Source organism: Myiozetetes cayanensis, unplaced genomic scaffold (genome assembly GCF_022539395.1).
Source record: "Myiozetetes cayanensis isolate MyiCay16 unplaced genomic scaffold, myiCay2020 scf5-8, whole genome shotgun sequence".
Classification (NCBI taxonomy): Eukaryota; Metazoa; Chordata; class Aves; order Passeriformes; family Tyrannidae; genus Myiozetetes; species Myiozetetes cayanensis.
In genome coordinates, this window is record NW_026087742.1 from 46,258,663 (window position 1) to 46,276,908 (window position 18,246).

The window sequence follows — 18,246 nt, forward strand, 5'->3', positions numbered from 1 at the left end:
CGGGCTGCCCGCAGCCTATGGCAGCGGGGCCGGGGCGGGACGCGGCGGAGCCCGGGGCCGGGGTGTCCCCGCCGCTCGCCTGATCGGCAGCGCGGCGCCGGGGGCGGCGGGGGGCGCGGGCGGAGCGGGCGCGGAGGAGGGACCGGGCGGGGCGCTGCTCCGGCGGCGCCCGGCGCTGCCCGCGGACCTGCCCTCGCTCTCCCGAGCCCTACGGCTGTGCCCGGGGGCTAAACCCCGGGGGGGTTCCGTGACCAACAGCCCCAGCGCTGCTCCCGCCTCCTGGCGTTCCCGCCTTCCCGACACTTAGTCACGGCCGCGCCACCCCTTCCCCCGCCGCGGCGGAGGTCCGCGGGGATCCCGCCCTTGAGCGGAGCCCATTGCCCCCGCACTCCCTTTTACGGGGGGCGCGGCCGCCGGTGCCGCAGGTGCCCGAGGGGTGTGGCGGGACGCGGCTCGCACCGCCCCGGCTCCTCCCGCCGGGGTCCTCGCCGGCCCCTGCTCCCGCCCCGCCCCGCCCCGCCCGGCCCGGCCGGCGGGTGATGGCGGCGGCCTGCGCCTGAGGATCCGCGGCGTCGGGTAGCGGGGGAGCCATGGAAGAGGACCCGGAGCTGGAGAGGTGAGGGCCGAGCGGCGGCGGGGGCAGCGGCGGAGCGGCCCCGGGAGCGAGCGGCCTCTGCGGGGCCCGGCGGCGCCTCCCGCCCCGCGAGGCCCGGGCAGGTCCGGCCTGGGGCCCCTCGGGGCTGGCGGCGGCCCCGGGGCGGCTCGTCCCGGACCGGGCGCTCGGGGGCGGGTGGCCCGCGGTGCCCAGGAGGGGCTCCGAGCCCCGCTGGGGTCTGCCCCCTCTCCCCTGACAGCCCCCCGGCTGTGCGGTAAGGGGGCGCCCCGAGGGGAACGCGGCCTGGAGCCGCTTCCGTGGCGTCTTCGGGACAGAACTTTGGAGTTCCAGTGGAAAACAAATCTTCCTACAGAATGGGGAAAATTCATTACTTAAAAGCCCACAAGCTTTTGAGAATAATGAGAATAAATAAAATATTTTAAAAAATCTTGTGCTGCGTGTTGGTGCCGTTTAGAAACAAGATTGGAAAGTCTTAGGTGGTTCATCCTTTATCCGTTGCAATTTGGTGAGTTGGTGTACTTAGTGAAATAAACTAAAACAACTCTCGCTTATTTTATTTCAATTTTCAGTGCTGGAGATGTACCAGTTGACCAGTTAAAATTACTCTTCTTGTATGGAATAATACAAAATACTTGGCAGTTATTTTGTCGAAACAATAAAATTGGTTTCCACTTTGTATTTCATGGGGACCAGAGGATTCTTCTTGCCAGTGTAGTTAGTGAGTTGCAGTGTTCCCAAGCAAACATTGAAGATTAAAATGCAGATTTCTATATTTGGATGCTCAAAGTAGGCCTCTCTTACTTTTGTTTTAGGAATAGACTTTACGTGTTTATACCACAAGTTGATGTCATAGTAGTCCCATTTGTGTGATTGGAATTTTTTCATTACTTTTTTAGCAGGTTTGTTTCTGAGTTGTTCACTCTCCTGATGGCTGTTTAAATCAACTGTTACAGTGAAGTGATGACCAGAAACCTTCTGAACTATTCTCCTCATGGTTCTCTCCCTTAACTTTTAAGAAATGATGTCTGAGTGCTTACAGAAAATAACTGTTTTCTGCTTATATCTGGCACATATTTCAAATGGGCCCAAAGCAATAGCACTGGGGTGGTGGAAGTCTAGAGAGCATAATGCTTTCTAAGAGGCTTTTAATTCTTGGTAAGCTACTTCTGCTCACAGATCATCAGTTTAATAATTAAAGCTTCTTTCCGTGTATGCGTGAATGTTATTTTTACTAGTGCCATTCTAACCTTAAACCTTTTTTATTCATAGCAAGGTGACTCTATGTCACTGTTCTTCCATGCTGTCTTCTGGTTGCTATTGTTGTGCTGGGGACTTGGGGTCCTCTGGGCAGTTTGGGTCACAGCCGCTTGCTCACCGGCTACAGCTGATTGCTCCCTGCTCACCTCCTGGTGCTCTCCTTCACAGGAACCGTATTCGAAATTTTATCCTTCCTTATAGGTTCAGTCTGAGTTGGGATTTGCTATTCCTTTTCTGTGGCATCACGGTAGATAATGAGGATGAAGCTCTGTGTCACTTGCTGAGTGGTACAAGATAGGGTTTAGCTGTCTGGTGTATTCAATCCGCACTGCTGTTCACCTCTGTGTGTGTTTAATTGGCTCCAAACACATTATAACGACAATATAGTGCCCTTGGCAGTTAACACTTCCTGTCCTGGATCCCTCTGTCATTAGTTACTTTTTCACACCCTCAGTTTTTGTAACAGCTCACTTTGCTAGTAGCACCCTGAATTCAATTTGTGCTGTGTGCATTTAGGTGCCATTCTTGAGTATTACTTGCCCTAAGTATGCCTCCCTGTACAATCTTCAATACAGATCCCTTACTAGTCTAACACAGACTTTTATCCTTTGGGTTACAGGCATTATTCCTTAGGTTCTTATTCAATGACCTGTTGATTGTCTTCTCCCGTGAGTAGCACAGCGATGGTAGTTTAGGTTTATAGTTTTTAGGCTTTTTATAATGTGGCTTTGGCATACAAATAATGGCCTTTCTGTTCTTTGGCCACAGTTTTCACTATTTTAGGTGGATTTTTAGTGTTTAAAAATAGGTTTATCTGGAATATTTTTAGTAGTCTGTCTCTTAATTCAGGCTTGCTTGCAATGAATAAGTCTTAAATAAAAACTTAATGTTTTTGTACGTGTGGGTTTTATTTAATTTACCATGAGGGAAAAAAGAAGTGTAACTATTTTTGTGCATGTTTTTTCAGGTCAGAAGCAAATTTTGTGTCCCAGTATTCCAAAAAGTGATCTGTTAAGTCAGTCGTCCTATTTTTTTCTCTCTAAGGAGAGGTCTCTTCATCTTCCTTCTTTTATTTCGTCCTTACTGCCACATTTCCTGATACTATTTTTCAGTTTTACTGTGTCTGATTCTCACTTGATCTTGCATTTGATGTTTTCCTCACTTTAATATGAACTGAATGTGATGTTTTCCCAGAAAGCTGAATGCTGACTTGCAAGTTACTGTGCAGCTGTTGCATGCTCTGGATTTTAAAACTCTAAAAGTTGTAAATACCAGAGGTGTGTAAAATAGTAAAAATTGCATCCTCTCCTCCATCTCACCCAGTAACCTTTGATGGAAGTATGAACTGAGATTTTTTTTTTTTCCTATGAACTTGCTGGTGCATCAGGGAAGACCCAGAGTCTTGGGGTTCCATGTAATTCTTCTAAGAAAATTATAAATTCTGTTAACATATAATTAGTGGTATTGTGAAGTTATGACCCAAGAATGAGACGGAAAAAGTTACAAATCAGCTAGTAGGAGCTGTTTAGTTTGTTTCCTCTGGAAGCAGTGCTTTTCCTACTTTATTTCAACTAAATATTCACTGGGATATTACAGAGGTCACCAATTTACTTCTGTCTAAAAAAAATGTTACTTCCCCCTCTCCTTCCAAAATTATTTTCATGGTGTTTCTGTGTGTTTGAAGCACATAAAAATGTCATTTCTTTACAAATACAGAGGAAGTGGCTTTGTTATCCTGTGTCCTTCCATAATCTGTTCTCTCTTTCAATAGCTATAAATATTTCACAATCTTGGATACCATACTTCTTTAGAAGTGCTTGCCAAGCTTGTTTGGAGCATTATTTCCTTGGAATTAACTGTTTCCTAAGGAGACACTGCTCTGAATCACAAGGGCTCTAACAGGAGTCCTGTAGTTGAGTTGAGAATCAATAGTCTAGTATTTTTGCTGTACAGACATCACAATTACAGTTTTTAAAGAGCAGTCTTTGTACTTTGGAGGAAACTGATAGTTCTTACTATTGTTTTTAACAGCTAAAATCAAACTGTCAGGATTCAGCATTCCGTATTCCTAGTATTAAAAAAAAGTGGTCTGTGAGCTAAAATCAGCATTTGGAATGGAGTATTATGTTCAATATCACTCAAGCTGGTGAGAATATCAGCACAGAACTGTACTGCAAATAGCACTCATAGGACTGACAAATAGAATATTTTTATAAGTACAAAACCTGATCGACCAAGAATGAGAGCATTCACATACCCAACATAGAATGTATTTGCCTTTGAAAAAACATTAGGAAGTTTGTGGCATATCTGTGCCTTTTTCATTCTTGCTCTTAATGTTGTGGTTTAGGCTTTATTCTTGACATTGCTTTCATCAGTTTTCTTAATAAGGGTGAGCAGATAAGACCAGCTCGCAGGAATTAATTATAAATAACACTGGCAGTGTCTTCAGTCCTTCACTTGACTGAAGGTCTTGATATTAATTATTCAGATGTAATCGGAATACCAACATCCACTTCTATTTCCAGTCCCATGCACAGTTAAAAATAAGTTGTATAGTTAGCATTAAAGTCCTTGGAGAAAATTGAATTTAAAAATTGGTAATTTTTTTTTCCTGGGCTTGCAGCTTGCTGCCAGGACCTAGAGGGCCTCAGGAGGTAGGTTTAAGTGTGGTTTTTGTGGATTGCACTGGCTGGGAAGCCTGGCCTTTGAGCTTGGGTAGTAGAGATATAAATTGCAAACAGTTATTCATGCTTTAATGAAGATGGGTTTGATGATATCCCTTCTCCAACTCTGGGAGGTGTTGAATATGAATGGTGCCCTCCTTCTCCAGGTCAGTGTGCTTCCATAGCTGATTGTGTGCTGTGAAGCCATTGCAGTAGATGTATTTTCATTAGAGTTCTCATCAGGGTCTTTAATGAAATGATGGCATGGGTGGAGATGACAAAGTTTGTTAGGTTATGTGATGAAAGCTTCCAGAGAGCCCAGAGAGGACTAAAGAGAAAGCCCAAATAGCACCCAGTCTTCTCCCAGGCCCATCCCAGGATTTACCAGCCATCAGAGTTCCATCTCCATGAGCGCTAAAGAGTATGGGGACAGTGGCCGGTGGTAACCCATCAAAAGGTCAGAGAGGAATGGATGTTGTCTTTGGACCCATCCCTGGGGCTGATCCCAGGAGGCAGCCTAGGTCTCCAGGGGTGGCACCCATCGAGACGAGTCAATGGTGGAGCATCTTTGGGACTTAAGGGTGTTGCCCTGTAGGATTGTGCAATGGCTTAAGGAATGCATAAGAGGAGCATTTTGAGATTGCATATGGCTTATTATGGGATGTGTAGGGGAGGAACCAAAGGCAAGGAAAGCAATAAAGTCATTTGAGGAGAAGCAAGAATGGGAAAATAGAGGAATAAGGGCATAAAAGTCTGGTCATGTGTGAATAGGCTGTTGGTGGGTACTCTTGTCTGTCTGTGCCCTGTGTCTGATTATCATAGGGTGTCCTGTCTTCCTGTTAAGTTCCTTTCTAACTCTCTCTCAGAAGGGACTCTGAGAGGAGAGGGTGTAAATCTCAGTGCTAGTAACTGGAGTCAAACTGTGGGGAGGAAGGACCATATGTCCGTGGTGCCAGCAAATGGAAAAAGTGAAGGTCTGGATGCCAGCAGTTAGGCTGGGACTCTGGGGTGGGAGACTGGGTGCCAACAACCAAGGACACTTCATGGAGGGAGTAAATCTAAATGCTGGCCACTAGAATAGGATTGGGGACCTATTTATTTGTGTTGCAGTAATGGAGCAAGTATGGGTGTGTGAGGGAGCATGTGGCTGCTCGTGAAGATCAAGCTGGAATAGCTGGTGAGTGGGTGAATAAGGAGGGAGCTGGAGGGTGAGCTTGTATCTCCAAGAGCAAGAGCACAGGAGGAGCTGTTGGGGGCACCAGGGAGTCCTGACACCTGCTGGAGAGACTGTAAGGTCAGGGTGGAGACACATATGTGCCTGTGTGTCTCTGCAGGCAAGACTGAAGTGGGGTTGTGTACTGAGGGACCAGGGAATCCCAGCCAGCTCTGTGGGATGATCTGTACCAGCAGCAGAGTTGGGTGGAAGACTAGGAGGCTCCCACACCCAGCTGGAGAGAAGAGCAGGATGAAGCTGTTGGTGTGAGCGCTCTGTGTGTCTGTCTGTGATTGGTGTGGCCAGCAGTGTAGGTGTATGGTGTGTGCATCTGCCTCCTGGAAGTAGATTTTCAGCCTTGCTACTGGTTGGGCTTGGCCATGGAACTGTGACTACCTGGCCTCTTTGCTGTCAGTTCCAGCATGATACATCTGCTCCTAGCAGTCGTTTATAATTACAAACATTGGTGGTCCCTGTAATGATGTGGTGTTTTCATTGCCTGTAACTGTATCAGACATACCTCTATTACAATTACTCATTTTTTTCAGTCTGTCAATTTGATCTTCTGGGAAAAAAAAAGATGAAGCTCTTCCCCTGAGTGGGGAATAGAAAATAACTCTCCTTTCTCCTGACTTGGGAGCCTTTAATATTCTCCTACTCTTTTGGCACATGCATTTGTCTTACAGGTTATTAGGATTTATGCAACGAGAGCTTCGCCTGTAACCTTGTAATATATAGAGAGGAAAATGTGTAATACCTCAGAAATGTAAAAAGGTCTTGGACCATATTCTTGAAGATAAAAATATCACTGCTTGTACCTTCATGTTACTGTAATTCTGCAGCTTGATTGCTCAAAAAAATTGCCACAGAAAGTTTTAAGTGGTGCTTGCTATAAAAGATGCCAGAATGATGACAGGGTTCTTAAATGTGCCCCTCTCCCAGTGTTCGGGTGGTTCTCATGTGAAAGTTGCATGCTGCATTCCCTTTGCTCACACTGCTGCTCTTTGAATTGAAGCTGGCAGCCACGGGACTGTTTGTATTGTAACCAAGCTGTAAAAATGAAGATAGGAAGGAATGTGGTGTCCCACGAGGCCTCTAAAAGCAAATTTTAAAATCTTGTTTGCATAGCTTTTTGGCTTACTTGTGTAGAGGATATAAGTTCAGTGAGTGGAAACACATTATTTCAAAAGAGGATCTGAGCATTGTGTTTAATTTGCCTGTGCAAGTTGAAAGGGCTTTGTAAAGGTGCAGTGAATAAGAGTGATGTTGAAAGACCAATGTTAGGGAACAGTGTTTGATAATGAAGGCAGGTGTGGACTTAGAAGGCTTCTAAGATGAATGGCAAGTCAGTCTGATCTTTAATATGACAAAAAAAAAGTCTCAAATACTTAATGGCCTATAATTCCTACCTAAGTTAATAGAATCAGTATCACCATATTAATTTTCTGTGCTGTTTTCCCTGAAGTTGAATTGTAACTGTTTAAAATATATGTGTTTTATTAGTGCTTTGTAACTCAGATACTTTGCTCTATTATTTTAGTTATAAATTGTGACAGATTTTGTAGGCTTTTTGTAGGATTTTGACAGGCTTTTAATCTGCCTCCTAGTCAGGTTTCTCAAAAGAGAATCACCAAGTTTGGTAATTGGTAAGTAAACTCAGACACTTTTTTCCTCTTTCCTCACCTGTGTCTGACATTGCTGTTTGAAGGCTTGGGGCAAGCTTTTATAAATGTCGTATGTTCTTGCTGTCATCACTGTAAACCAGCTTAGGCTGCTGAGATAGCAGATTCAGGGTCTGGGGAAAAAAGAAATTTTGCTATAATTTCATGAAAACTGTGTATGCAACATCTCTCGTGTTCCAGTGGTAGAGCCTGTGTTTTCCACCCATTTTTTTAGTGTTCTTGCAAGTAGCCATCCCACACACACCACTGCCCCTGCCTGGGAAGGCATCAGTAGCTGATGAGGTTGCTGACACTGTACTTGGCATCTTGGGGCAGCAACTCTAACAGATGGCAACTTACCTGGGTAGTCACTTGGTTTTCATGAATGCCTGTGGTATGACAGGATATGCAACATGTTCTCGCAGTCAGATGCCTGCTTAAAAAGGATTTGAAGTATCCTAAGCCCAGTTGCTACTGAGATCATACTAATAACCTTAGGTAAGAGAGACTTCTGTGAGGAACCTTAAACCAGTGTGGCATTAATAGAGAAGCAATACTGCAATTTTTGGTGCATTTTTCTACTCTTATTTCTGTGGAAATCTTGGCCACATTCCTATGCAAAGCCCTTCAAATGTGAACTCTCAAAGAAAAAGTTATGACCTGTGAATATGGAATGGTTTCCCCTTGGAACAAAGGAATATATATATATATATATATGTATGTAGATTACAGTCACAAAGATGAACTCTTTTCTTCCTCTGTTACACAAAGTTAGTACAGTTTGACAACTCATAGTTACAGTGATTTTACTGTCATCTGACTGCTTGCTGTTTTACTGGTGATGTTCAGCTGTGCTCAAAATAGGTTTGCTGTGGTTGAAAGACTTCAGGAAGAACCTAAGCAAAGTGACAGCAGGGAAGAGCATTCCCAAAGTGAAGTGACAGGGACTGTGCGTTTCAGCGTAATACACCAGTTTTGCATACCTTATTTCTGTTCTTCATTTAGTATGGCTGTTGTTGTATTTACAACTTTAATTGCTTTTAATGTTTCAAGATGTTTCTTTCAATCTTGGTGCATAGGAATCCAAATTATCTTAAAGTCAGGGTGATTTCAGTAGCTTCTTTAATGCTTAATTCACTGCAGTGAAGAAGCTATCCACTTTCCCTACATATGTGCATAAAGTGGCAAGTTCTTGTGTTCTGCAAGTGGTGACTTGTTTCTTCTTCTCATATTTAGGAAGGCTGTGGAGGAATTACTTAAAGAGGCAAAACGTGGGAGAACCAGGGCTGAAACAATGGGAGCTATGGGTTGGTAAGTTGTGCCAAGAGGAAATGAATCCTTTGACTGATGCCAAAATAAATTTTGTATTTTAATGCATGACAGAAGTCTCTACCTTTTTATGTGCTTCGTGTTTAAATAATTTGTTTTCATCCACATAATAATTTGGGCAAAAAATTGAGCCTAGGTAAGAAATTCAAGTAAATTCCGTCTGCCTGAAATTGCTTGTCTGAATATGTTGAAGTCAAAGCAATTGGAAATTGGGAATATCTTTTGTAATAATATGTCCGTATAATACATGGAATTGCAAAGTTTGGGTTGGAATCTCGTGAGTCTTTAAAATACTGTCTATCTGAAGTGTGCATGTGCTTACATACTATCCACATATTACTGGGATAGATTCTGTTTTAAGTGAAAAGAATCCATAGCCTGACAAAGAAACCTAAAGCCTTATATTGAAAGTAATAAACTATCCTTTAATAGAGAATTCATGTGTAAATTGTAGCCAAAACCAAACTCAGTGAAATTAAGCATAACCCACTTTTGGGAAGACAGCTATTTTTTAATACTAAAAAAAATCCTAAAACCCGGGGGCTAACCTTTATAGCAACTGGGAAAAGAATCACAGTGTTTAAAACTTAAGTGAAATACAATGCAGTATTCCAGATTTTACAGCTAGATTATAATGGCATGTAATGCGTAATTAAAAAAGTAATAACATGCTGAGAAGCGTCATTCATCTTAAAATAACGTGTATGTTTAGCTATTTGGTAAGAAGCTGTTGGATCTAGAGATGTTCACACAAGTAGTGCACCAGTTGAGTGCATGAAACTCATTTGTAGATAGGGTTTGGCTTCCTCCACCAACTTCACTGCAACTTGTGCACTCTGGAATACCTGCCAGGAGTGTGTATGAGCTTCTGCTCTTGTGTCTGGCTACTTCTTATTCCTAGTCTGTAAAAGAGCAGTGGACCTGTTCAGCTGGCTGTTATGATCGGCTTGTGGCATTGGGCAGTTTGCTAAAGCCTGATGCCCAAGTCCTGCCAGGGGATGGGAAGCCAAGGGTGACCTGTTCTTCAGAGCAGCTGCACGATTCCACTAGAGTGAAATAGTGTCTGGCTAGGCCAGGATTGTGTTAAAGGTGAAGAGGACTGTCAAGAAGACTTCAGGCAGATGAAGACTCTTGACATAGGGATTGTTGTGGTGATATCCTGAACAGAGACTGTTCAAGTAAGAATCCTTTTGGCTCCAGAGGTACATGAGAATAGCTATACTGGATCAAACAAAGGATCCATCTCTGCAGTGCCCTGTCTCCATCAGTGGCTGATACCGAGTGCCTAGGAATTGCTTTGCTGAATATCTTTCTGAATACTCTGTAGTACCTTCTTCAAGGTACTATCTGAGCTTCGGGCTGTCTGCAGCTCAGGATATCGTGCTCTCAGAGATGATTTCTTTGTATGTAATGCATCTTTGGGGACTTTGCCCTCTCTGAATTTATCCTTAGAGAGACTAGTAGTAATCCCACTTGTCACAAATCTGCTGCTGTAGAGTTTGGCATAGGGTACTGTACAGCTGGCATGTGTAGCTGTAAGGAAGGTATGAAAGCCCCCATAGGCAGAATCTCGTTAAGTCTTTGCTGTCCAGTTCTGCAAGCCCAACATACAGAACAGCAGCTGCAGGCTGCCCCTGCTCTCGTCCCTTTAATATTATTCATGCCCTGGTGTGCTGCTCTGGTGCTTCTGAACTGGCCCGACAAATAGGTATTGCATGTAGATATCAGAAATATATAACCAGTAAGGTATTGGAAGGAAACTTAACTATGCTCAGTTGAGTATCACACTCCAGCAAAATGCCATCAGTTGTAACTGATCCTGGAACAAAGTAAATCCTTAAGGGCTTCAGAGATAGCATCTGGGGCTGATATGTAACCTTCCAGGGTGTGAACAGAGAGGAAGGTAACTGCTGCTCAGAGCTCTGTGGACAGCAAATGAAATGAGCAGAAAAGTTGGTTCACGAAAATGTATATTAATAGACCAGATCCTGGAAAGCATAACTGATAGGAGCAAAGACGAGGTCATCACCAACTTGTCTAAAAGCACAGCGTTAGGAGGTGACATGCAAAACCTTCCTTTCCTTGCTGAACTCAAAATGCTTACAGGTGTGTTTCATGAGGACTTCTGGGATTTCCTCAACCCTTTGTCAGAGGAGTCCTGGAGAAGAGATGCACAAACCCTGGAGACATCTAGTGTAAGGCCATCAGTCCTGCATTGCCACTGGAAAGTTGAAGCAACTCGAGCCTGTGAAGAAAAGATATGTTCTGCCATCTGTCTTTGGGTAAGGAGAAGCAGAGGCTACTGCTGCTCATACTTCACTGATTCCAGCATATGTTACTCTCCAGCAGCTGTTGAATACTGGGAAATACATTTCTGGAGTCAGTGGCATTTGACAGGAGTTGGTTCAAGGGAGGTGTATGGAGAAGTGGCATTCCTGGGGGGGAATTACATTGTTCATACACAGTAGTGTCTCCTGATGGGTGTCGGTGGCAGCAAAGTCTTAGCCAGCAAGCCTCTGAATATTGTTTTGGGACTGCTTTCAGGTTCAGGCTGATGCTCTTTTGCTGTCTGGAGTGATACATTCTCCATAGCTCAAGTGCACTGTTTGAAAAAGCTCCCCAAGCACCCCTGCCTAACTATCTGCTATCTCATCATTTGAGATGGATAGTCAGCTGCTGCTGAAGCCTACATTGCAGGCATTCAAGCTAGCTTAGCTGACAGGTACATAAAAAGTGTACATAGCAGTCAAACTTTAGCTCAGTCTTTCATACAGAAACTCAACCTTCAAATATGGGACAGTGTTGCAAGTATTTTTTCCAGTTTTGGAATTTTTTGCTGGTGCTACATTGTCTTACAAGTACAGTGTGGATGACATGGGCAGGAGATGCAACTTGTACAGGTTAGAGGCTAGTAGTAGAAAGGCAACCAGCAGTGAAATTGCCAGTGATATTGGGCAAAAGCATGTGCAGGAAGGGAAATTATCAGAGACTCTCTGGACATGGAACAACTGTGTCAGTATTGGCAGTGGACTGCAGAACTCTTAATTTTTTAAGAGTCTCAGCTCCACAGTCTCCATACTCTCCAGACTGCTCAGATTGGCAGTATCTACGTCCATGGTACATGAATCCAAGAAATGCTGGATATTTGTATTTGTAGATTTCACTCAGCAATGCAGTCCTTCTAGTTCCTGAAATCTTGCTTTTGTATGTACTCTATGGCCATGGTAACTCTTTTTGGGGCATCTCCTACGTCCTTATGATAACACATGATGTAGATCCTGCTGCTGATGTATCTGGCTCAAGCATTAGTACAGCTAATCAAAAATAAGGAAATGTCTGAGAGAAGGGGAAGGGAGAATCCTCTTCTGAAGGTGTCTTAATTCTGGAAATCTTGAGCAGAAGAGAGCAGAAACTGTGGCTGAATCTCACTGATGATGCTGTGATGCTGGAACTCCTGAGATGAGAAAAGACATCCAAGCAGCTGTTTGGAAGCTAAAATTTGAAGGACCGGCTGGATCCAGAGTGAGAAGTTGTGAACAAACAGTGTGAGAACACTTGAAATAGTTAGATGAATTTATCCTTTTTTCATCAGAACCTATTGGATATAGATGAAATAAAGGTATAGGATATTTGGGGGTTTCCATTGTATGTCTGATTAAAATAAAGCTACAAGTTCAGCTTTCCTTAAGTGTTTCTCTTGGTGCTATGTACATAATTCATAAGCTTCTCTATAGCAGTGTAGTTGGGTCCCATTTTAAGCAGTTGTTGTAATTTAATTAAGAAAGGCAGTTAAAATGCTACAAAAGCTACTGTGTGAAAAAAGTTCTAGAGGCTTTTTTTTTCCTCTGTTGTGTAGGTCTGATCTTCAAAGATGCTGGTAGCTAAACTGAATATAGCCTTCTCAACTTACTTGAGATGTAAAGTAAGAAATGGAAAATAGGATATTTTTGGATGATTTGTTCAAGTCTGCATTGTAAGAGCAGATGAAATTGCAAAAAGATAAATTTTGGAAGCATTAAATTATTTTTAACTCTATTCCTTGTAAAGCAATCCTAAAATGGCTTTCATTCCTATAGATAGCTTTCTGTTCAATACCAAATCTGTTAGAAGTACAGCAAAATACAAAATGATGATGAGGGCACCGGAACTGTGCGATGCTGTATTGCATCTTGTCTTTGAATGGGTGTTGTGTGATGTGCAGAAACACTGCAGTGTGATTCCCCTGCATCTTTCATTTGAATGTGAGGAGAAGGAGGAGGAGAAACAGGGCATGGATAGCGATTCGAAAGTAACTGTGTTAAAATCTTGTAATCAGAGCACATGTTCTTATCCCAAGTCAAGTTGTCACTGGAACTGGTTGCCCAGAGAAGTTGTGGATGTCTCCTCTCTGGAAGTGTTCAAGGCCAGGCTGGATGAAGCTCTAAGCAACCTGGCCTAGTGAAAGGAACTCATGACAGCAGGGTTGGAACTAGAGGATTGTTAAGGTCCCTGCCAACCCAGGCCATTCTGTGGTTCTACAAAGCCCTGCCAGCTGTACCTAGTTGCCAAGACCATATTTAAAAGCTTGCAGTGTCCTCCCAGGCATCCTCTTCTGTGAGGTCCCCTGTGAAAGGGTAATAGCATAGATTAATTGCTTTGGCAAAACAACTTCTAGCTACTTTTTCTTTTTTTCCTTCAGTCACTCTTCTATTAAGTATTTTTCGTGGCATTTTGGAAATGGTAGAAATGTACTTGTCAGTTCATCCATAATAAACTTTGTTTCCTGGAAAGGTGTGCTTTTACTCTGTAAAAGATGAGCCTTGCTGTGCCAAGCCTGTTTGATATGTCCGGTTACTCAGCAGAGAAAAGACTGTGGCGCATGGCACTGTACTCTTGTGTCTTAAATACTGTTGGCATGTTTCTACTGTATCTGCTGTTAAGAACTTGTACATATACTTCTGTGCTGAATATCACTGCTTCACTGGATGGCAGGTGTCGTTTGGAAATTGTGTTATTAGTTAAGATTTGACCCACATTCACAATAATTGATTTAATTTTTCTTTTCTCAAAATACAATGCCATTGCATTTTGACTTTAACATTGTATCTTAACAATACACTGCACTGTCTTGGTCATTGCATAGTGGAGAGATTTTGGGGTGTGTGAGACTTACCTGTGGAGGGAGGCAAGATTCTCTTGGTAATAATAGGTTGGTTTAGCTTATTGGAGCATGCAAAGCAAAAAGTGAACCTCAGTGCTGAGTGAACACGCTGCGACAGAGCTGGAGTCTGTTTTGTAGACAAGACTGCTCTAGCATTGCAGGGTGTGTGCTTGCTTCAGTCACGCCTGCAGCCCTGCTTGGGGCACACTCCAGTTCAGAACTTTAATGTTCTTTAACATGTCTTCTTTTTTTGTCATTAGTTATAAAGAAAAGCTTCTCAAATCAGTTCTGTGGCACTGTTTACTAGTCAGCAGTATTGTGTTCCACCTTGCATAAGCTGAGCTTGCCTCCCAGCCCTTCAGAACTCACATTGAGGGCAGAGCTGTCAGTGAATTGAGCACTGCAGGATCAGACCCTACAGTGAGCCAAAGGCTTGTATTTGGAGATATCAATTTTCTCACCATTAGAAATGCTCTCAAAGATGTTGGTGGATTAATACAGTTCACTTTTAGAGTTCTGTATATACCATGGATATGTGTAAACATGTGCTTGTGTGTAAAGTAGCATGTGCCATACATCTCATTTCCGTTAAGACTTGAAGGTAGAATTTGCTTTGTTGAAGTCTGAGGTCAATAAAACTAAGGGCTAATGTTTTCCTTCAGTGCCATGACTTACTGCTGCTCCATGAAAACCTGGTGGCTCACTTATATCTCTGTATGATGGTGAACTAATGGTATCTCTTGACTGACTCTCAAGTCCTGCATTTCTCATCAGTTTTCATTCTTAGTATAGCTCAGGCAGCACTCATAGTGTCAAAAAGAAATAAATACTTCAGCCAGATGAATTTATTTAGGGCAGATTGTCTCCTTCTGGCGCTATATATATTAGCACTTAAATCAATGCATTAGCTCTTAAGAAAAAGCAAGGGGAAAGAGAACAAATGTGAAATAGTTTTTGCCTGAATGCAGCCTAGAGAAAGCTCCGTTCCTGAGTAGCAAATGTTGAGTTACAACAGTTTAATGCTCGCGTGAGATGCACGGAGAACTTAAGTGTTGGCTGGTTTGTGTTATGTCTTCAGTGTAACCTGTGCCGTGCCATGTTCAGCGCCATGTTCATGGGTGATGTAGCTTGAAGTAGAAACCCTACTGACATTTATTAGCCTTGCGTTTTTACTCAGTAATACAATTAATGGATAAATATTGTCTCCCTAATTTACAAAACAGCTATACTAGATAAAGATCTAGACTTTTTATTATTATTTTAAACCAGGGTTTGAGCAAAACAGTGTAGATTTCTATGCAGAAAGTTTAGAAAATTCTAAAACTAGCTATGCTATAGAAATGTGTCAGGAAATACCTAGTGGAAATAAAACAGCATGGCTGTTCAATGTATACTTGTACAATTACTCTTCTAAGTTCCTTGAGGATTTAGGACAAGAACCACTTTCAGGAATGCTTAGTAGGCAGACCTGAAGCAAAACATGGTAAATGCCATGTCCAGTTAAGTCATGAAGTATACTAAATAATCAGATGTGATCTTAATTGCAATTTGCTTATTGTTCTGATTCCTCTAATTGTTTAGAGGTGTCAAAGGTTTTTAAATAGGGTATGATTTCTATACTTACACAGAACATTCAAGTAGAATAGATATCTTAACATTGTGGTGTTAGGATTCCTGTGTGGTTGATTCAGTAAGTGGCACTGTGATCTCCAACAGCTCTGATTTTCTTAAAGTAATCCTGTAACTTCTCTCAAAAATGTTGTAAAGACAAATACAGTGGCTCCAACTATAAACAAAGTCTTCAGAGTGATTTCTGCTTTCTGTAGGAATATATTCAAACTTTTTTTTTCTCATTCCATTCTTTAAAAGGTGGTGAATTGGGAAGGAAATGTATGATACTTGTTTACTGAAACTGGCTGATAAATTGTGTGCAAAAGTGTTAAGCTGTGAGAGGAGAGTGTCAGACAAAATGGTAAATAGTTGGATAAGTATCCTTTCCTTTTAAGAAAAAGAAATAAATAATACTCTTTGGTAGTTGCAAGATATGTTAAAAATGGTATGCTTCCCATATATGTTATATTGCTTCAGCTATTTGTGTTCTTTGTGCATGTGCATCTCACTTCCTGAATATCAGAGTTCAGTAGATAATGCTGACTTTAGAAGATGGTCATCTTTATAAACCATTCTGATTCTACTTAGAAGATGTTACTAAATATTTGATTCCTGAATACCTAAGTTAAGCACCATCAACCTCTGTTTCCCCCTGAACACGCTACCTTGTGAAAATCATGTGGATTTTATCTATGTTGAAGTAAAGTAGATTTCTTCCCATAAAGAGTAAGACAGAAGGAGAATGGAGATAACCTTGAACATGTTTTTCTGTACTGAGAGTTTACACTAGGTGGCATGCAAGGAAAGCCAAAATCACAAACTTGTCTTAAAAAATCACTGAAGTTTAAATCTTGTTTCAGGATGTTTTTATCTTGTCTTTTGATCACTTTTAAATTTCTTTACAGGTTGAAATGTCCTCTTGCTGGTACAAATAAAAGATTTCTTATTAATACCATCAAAAACACATTACCATCTCAAAAAGAACAAGACCAAGAACGTGAGCAAAAGGAAGACAATAAGGAGTCTGAGCCAAACAAAAGCAGGAAAGAAGAAAAACCAAAGAAACGCAGAATCCACCCATATACACCCAGCTTTCAGTCCAGAAGGAGAGTCAGCTACTCTCCTCCAAGGCATCAAACCAGGAACCAGCACACAAAGGACAAGCATGAAAAGCGATCAAGCAAGCGATGAGGAGAAGAGAGTGACAAGTACGTGTTGTTACAAGTCAGGAATGTCATTAAGTTTAGGACAGCAGGGATGTCTCAGTTTTTCAGGAAGAGATGCTGTTCAAACCTGAGTTTTGAACCAAGTTGCTTGTGTGAGAAGTAACCTTGAGGTAGCTTTAGAAAACTTTCTTTGGGACCTTTAAGAGAAAAGCAAAGTGCAGCATAAATCCTCCAGTCGTTTTAGAGCAGACATTCCTTTCCCTTTGCTCCAGTGCTCTGTCCCATTCTGACTAAGCTTAGGGTCTTGGTGATGGAGTGTGATTCGTGTGTCTCTGTCCGATACAAATCATTTAGTCATGTCACTCTTTTGGAAATAAATTTAAATTAAGCAGAAATTTATTCATTGTGTGAAGTTTACAGAATTTCTTTGCTGCTAACCAATAAAAAAATTTTGCTTATTTGGGTTAATTTAGTTTTACAGAATCTAGAGGCAGAGAAAGCTGGTTAGTGCCTGGCCAAGCACATGCATTTTTTACAGAATATAAGAGACTGCTTTCTTTAGTGTAAAAAGAACAGATTTAAAATGGGCACCACCAGCTTTGCTTTTCAGGAGGAACTACCAGGAAAATTCTGATTTTGCTTGTTATTGTATATGCACAAATCTCTCATATGTAATCATAAACATTACCCCTAAAAAGCTGCAATAATTGTCTCTGTTTCGACTTCCCTCTGTAAGGAAGTAGTTTGAACAGTCTGTTGTCACGGTGCTTTCAAAACAAACCCCGAAGACAAAATTTTCGTGTTCTCTGTCCACTGCTAGGAAGTTTCAAAGTAATTGTGTAATACTAGAAATGCAGAGGTGATGCTCAAAAACAGTCAAACGCTCACTTTCCAAGCCTGTGTAACAATTCTGTAGTGGTACAGTTCTTAAACTTGTGACTGGGAGCACAGATAATACACATCGGCATATTCTATGTCTCACTTCTGTTTGTATTACAGTAACAAACTTCTGTGTGAAATATTTTGTATTTCACTGTTCTCAGTAATAATTGTTTTGAACATAGGTTTACGTTTTTAAGTGTGGTGACAATAAAATTCGAAAATGTTCATTGGAAGTGCCTTGTGGAATTAATGCTTTAATGTGTTTCTTGACTCTCTCCTCCAAGGGAACCGGGGCCTCGTGGTCCTTCCATGTTGAGCCAGGGCAAGAGTGCCACCTATAGGCGTGTCTGCACTTAGCCTTGCCGCACTTGCCTGTCTCTTGGAAAGCTCCTGTTAGGTGGGGATGGATGAGAAGTCCAAAGTGGAGATACGCTGTGGCTGAATTTTGGTGCATGAGCTGGGAATTACTCTTCTGAGTAATGAGAAGGTAGTTAAACTGGCTCTGAGCCCACCGGCAACTGCCAGGATCAGCATAACCAACGAAGAGGGATACTTTAATGTTTCCACAGAGGAGCTGTGCACAATTCCTCTATTTCCCTGCAGGAAGTATAGCACTAGAATAGAAGTCCCAGCCTTTCAGAAAATTTGTAGTAATTCAAGTGGCATCAGTGAAAGAGTACTGTCTTTGGAGAATGTAGGCCTGTA

At 42.2% G+C, this 18,246-nt stretch overlaps 1 protein-coding gene across 1 annotated transcript; it reads left to right on the top strand.

The window, feature by feature from the left end:
- Positions 1-469: 469 nt before the first annotated feature.
- Positions 470-17,774, top strand: POLR1D (RNA polymerase I and III subunit D). Its single transcript, XM_050333341.1, has 3 exons — positions 470-616; positions 8,650-8,724; positions 16,399-17,774. The coding sequence occupies exons 1-3, from the start codon at positions 591-593 to the stop codon at positions 16,682-16,684; spliced, it is 387 nt and encodes a 128-aa protein (XP_050189298.1). The 5' UTR covers positions 470-590; the 3' UTR covers positions 16,685-17,774.
- The last annotated feature ends 472 nt before the right edge of the window (positions 17,775-18,246 follow it).

Coding starts and splice junctions, on each gene's coding strand:
- POLR1D (XM_050333341.1), top strand. CDS start 591: ATGGAAGAGGACCCGGAGCTGGAGAG. Junction 617..8,649: donor GAGGACCCGGAGCTGGAGAG/GTGAGGGCCGAG, acceptor TCTCATATTTAG/GAAGGCTGTGGAGGAATTAC. Junction 8,725..16,398: donor ACAATGGGAGCTATGGGTTG/GTAAGTTGTGCC, acceptor ATTTCTTTACAG/GTTGAAATGTCCTCTTGCTG.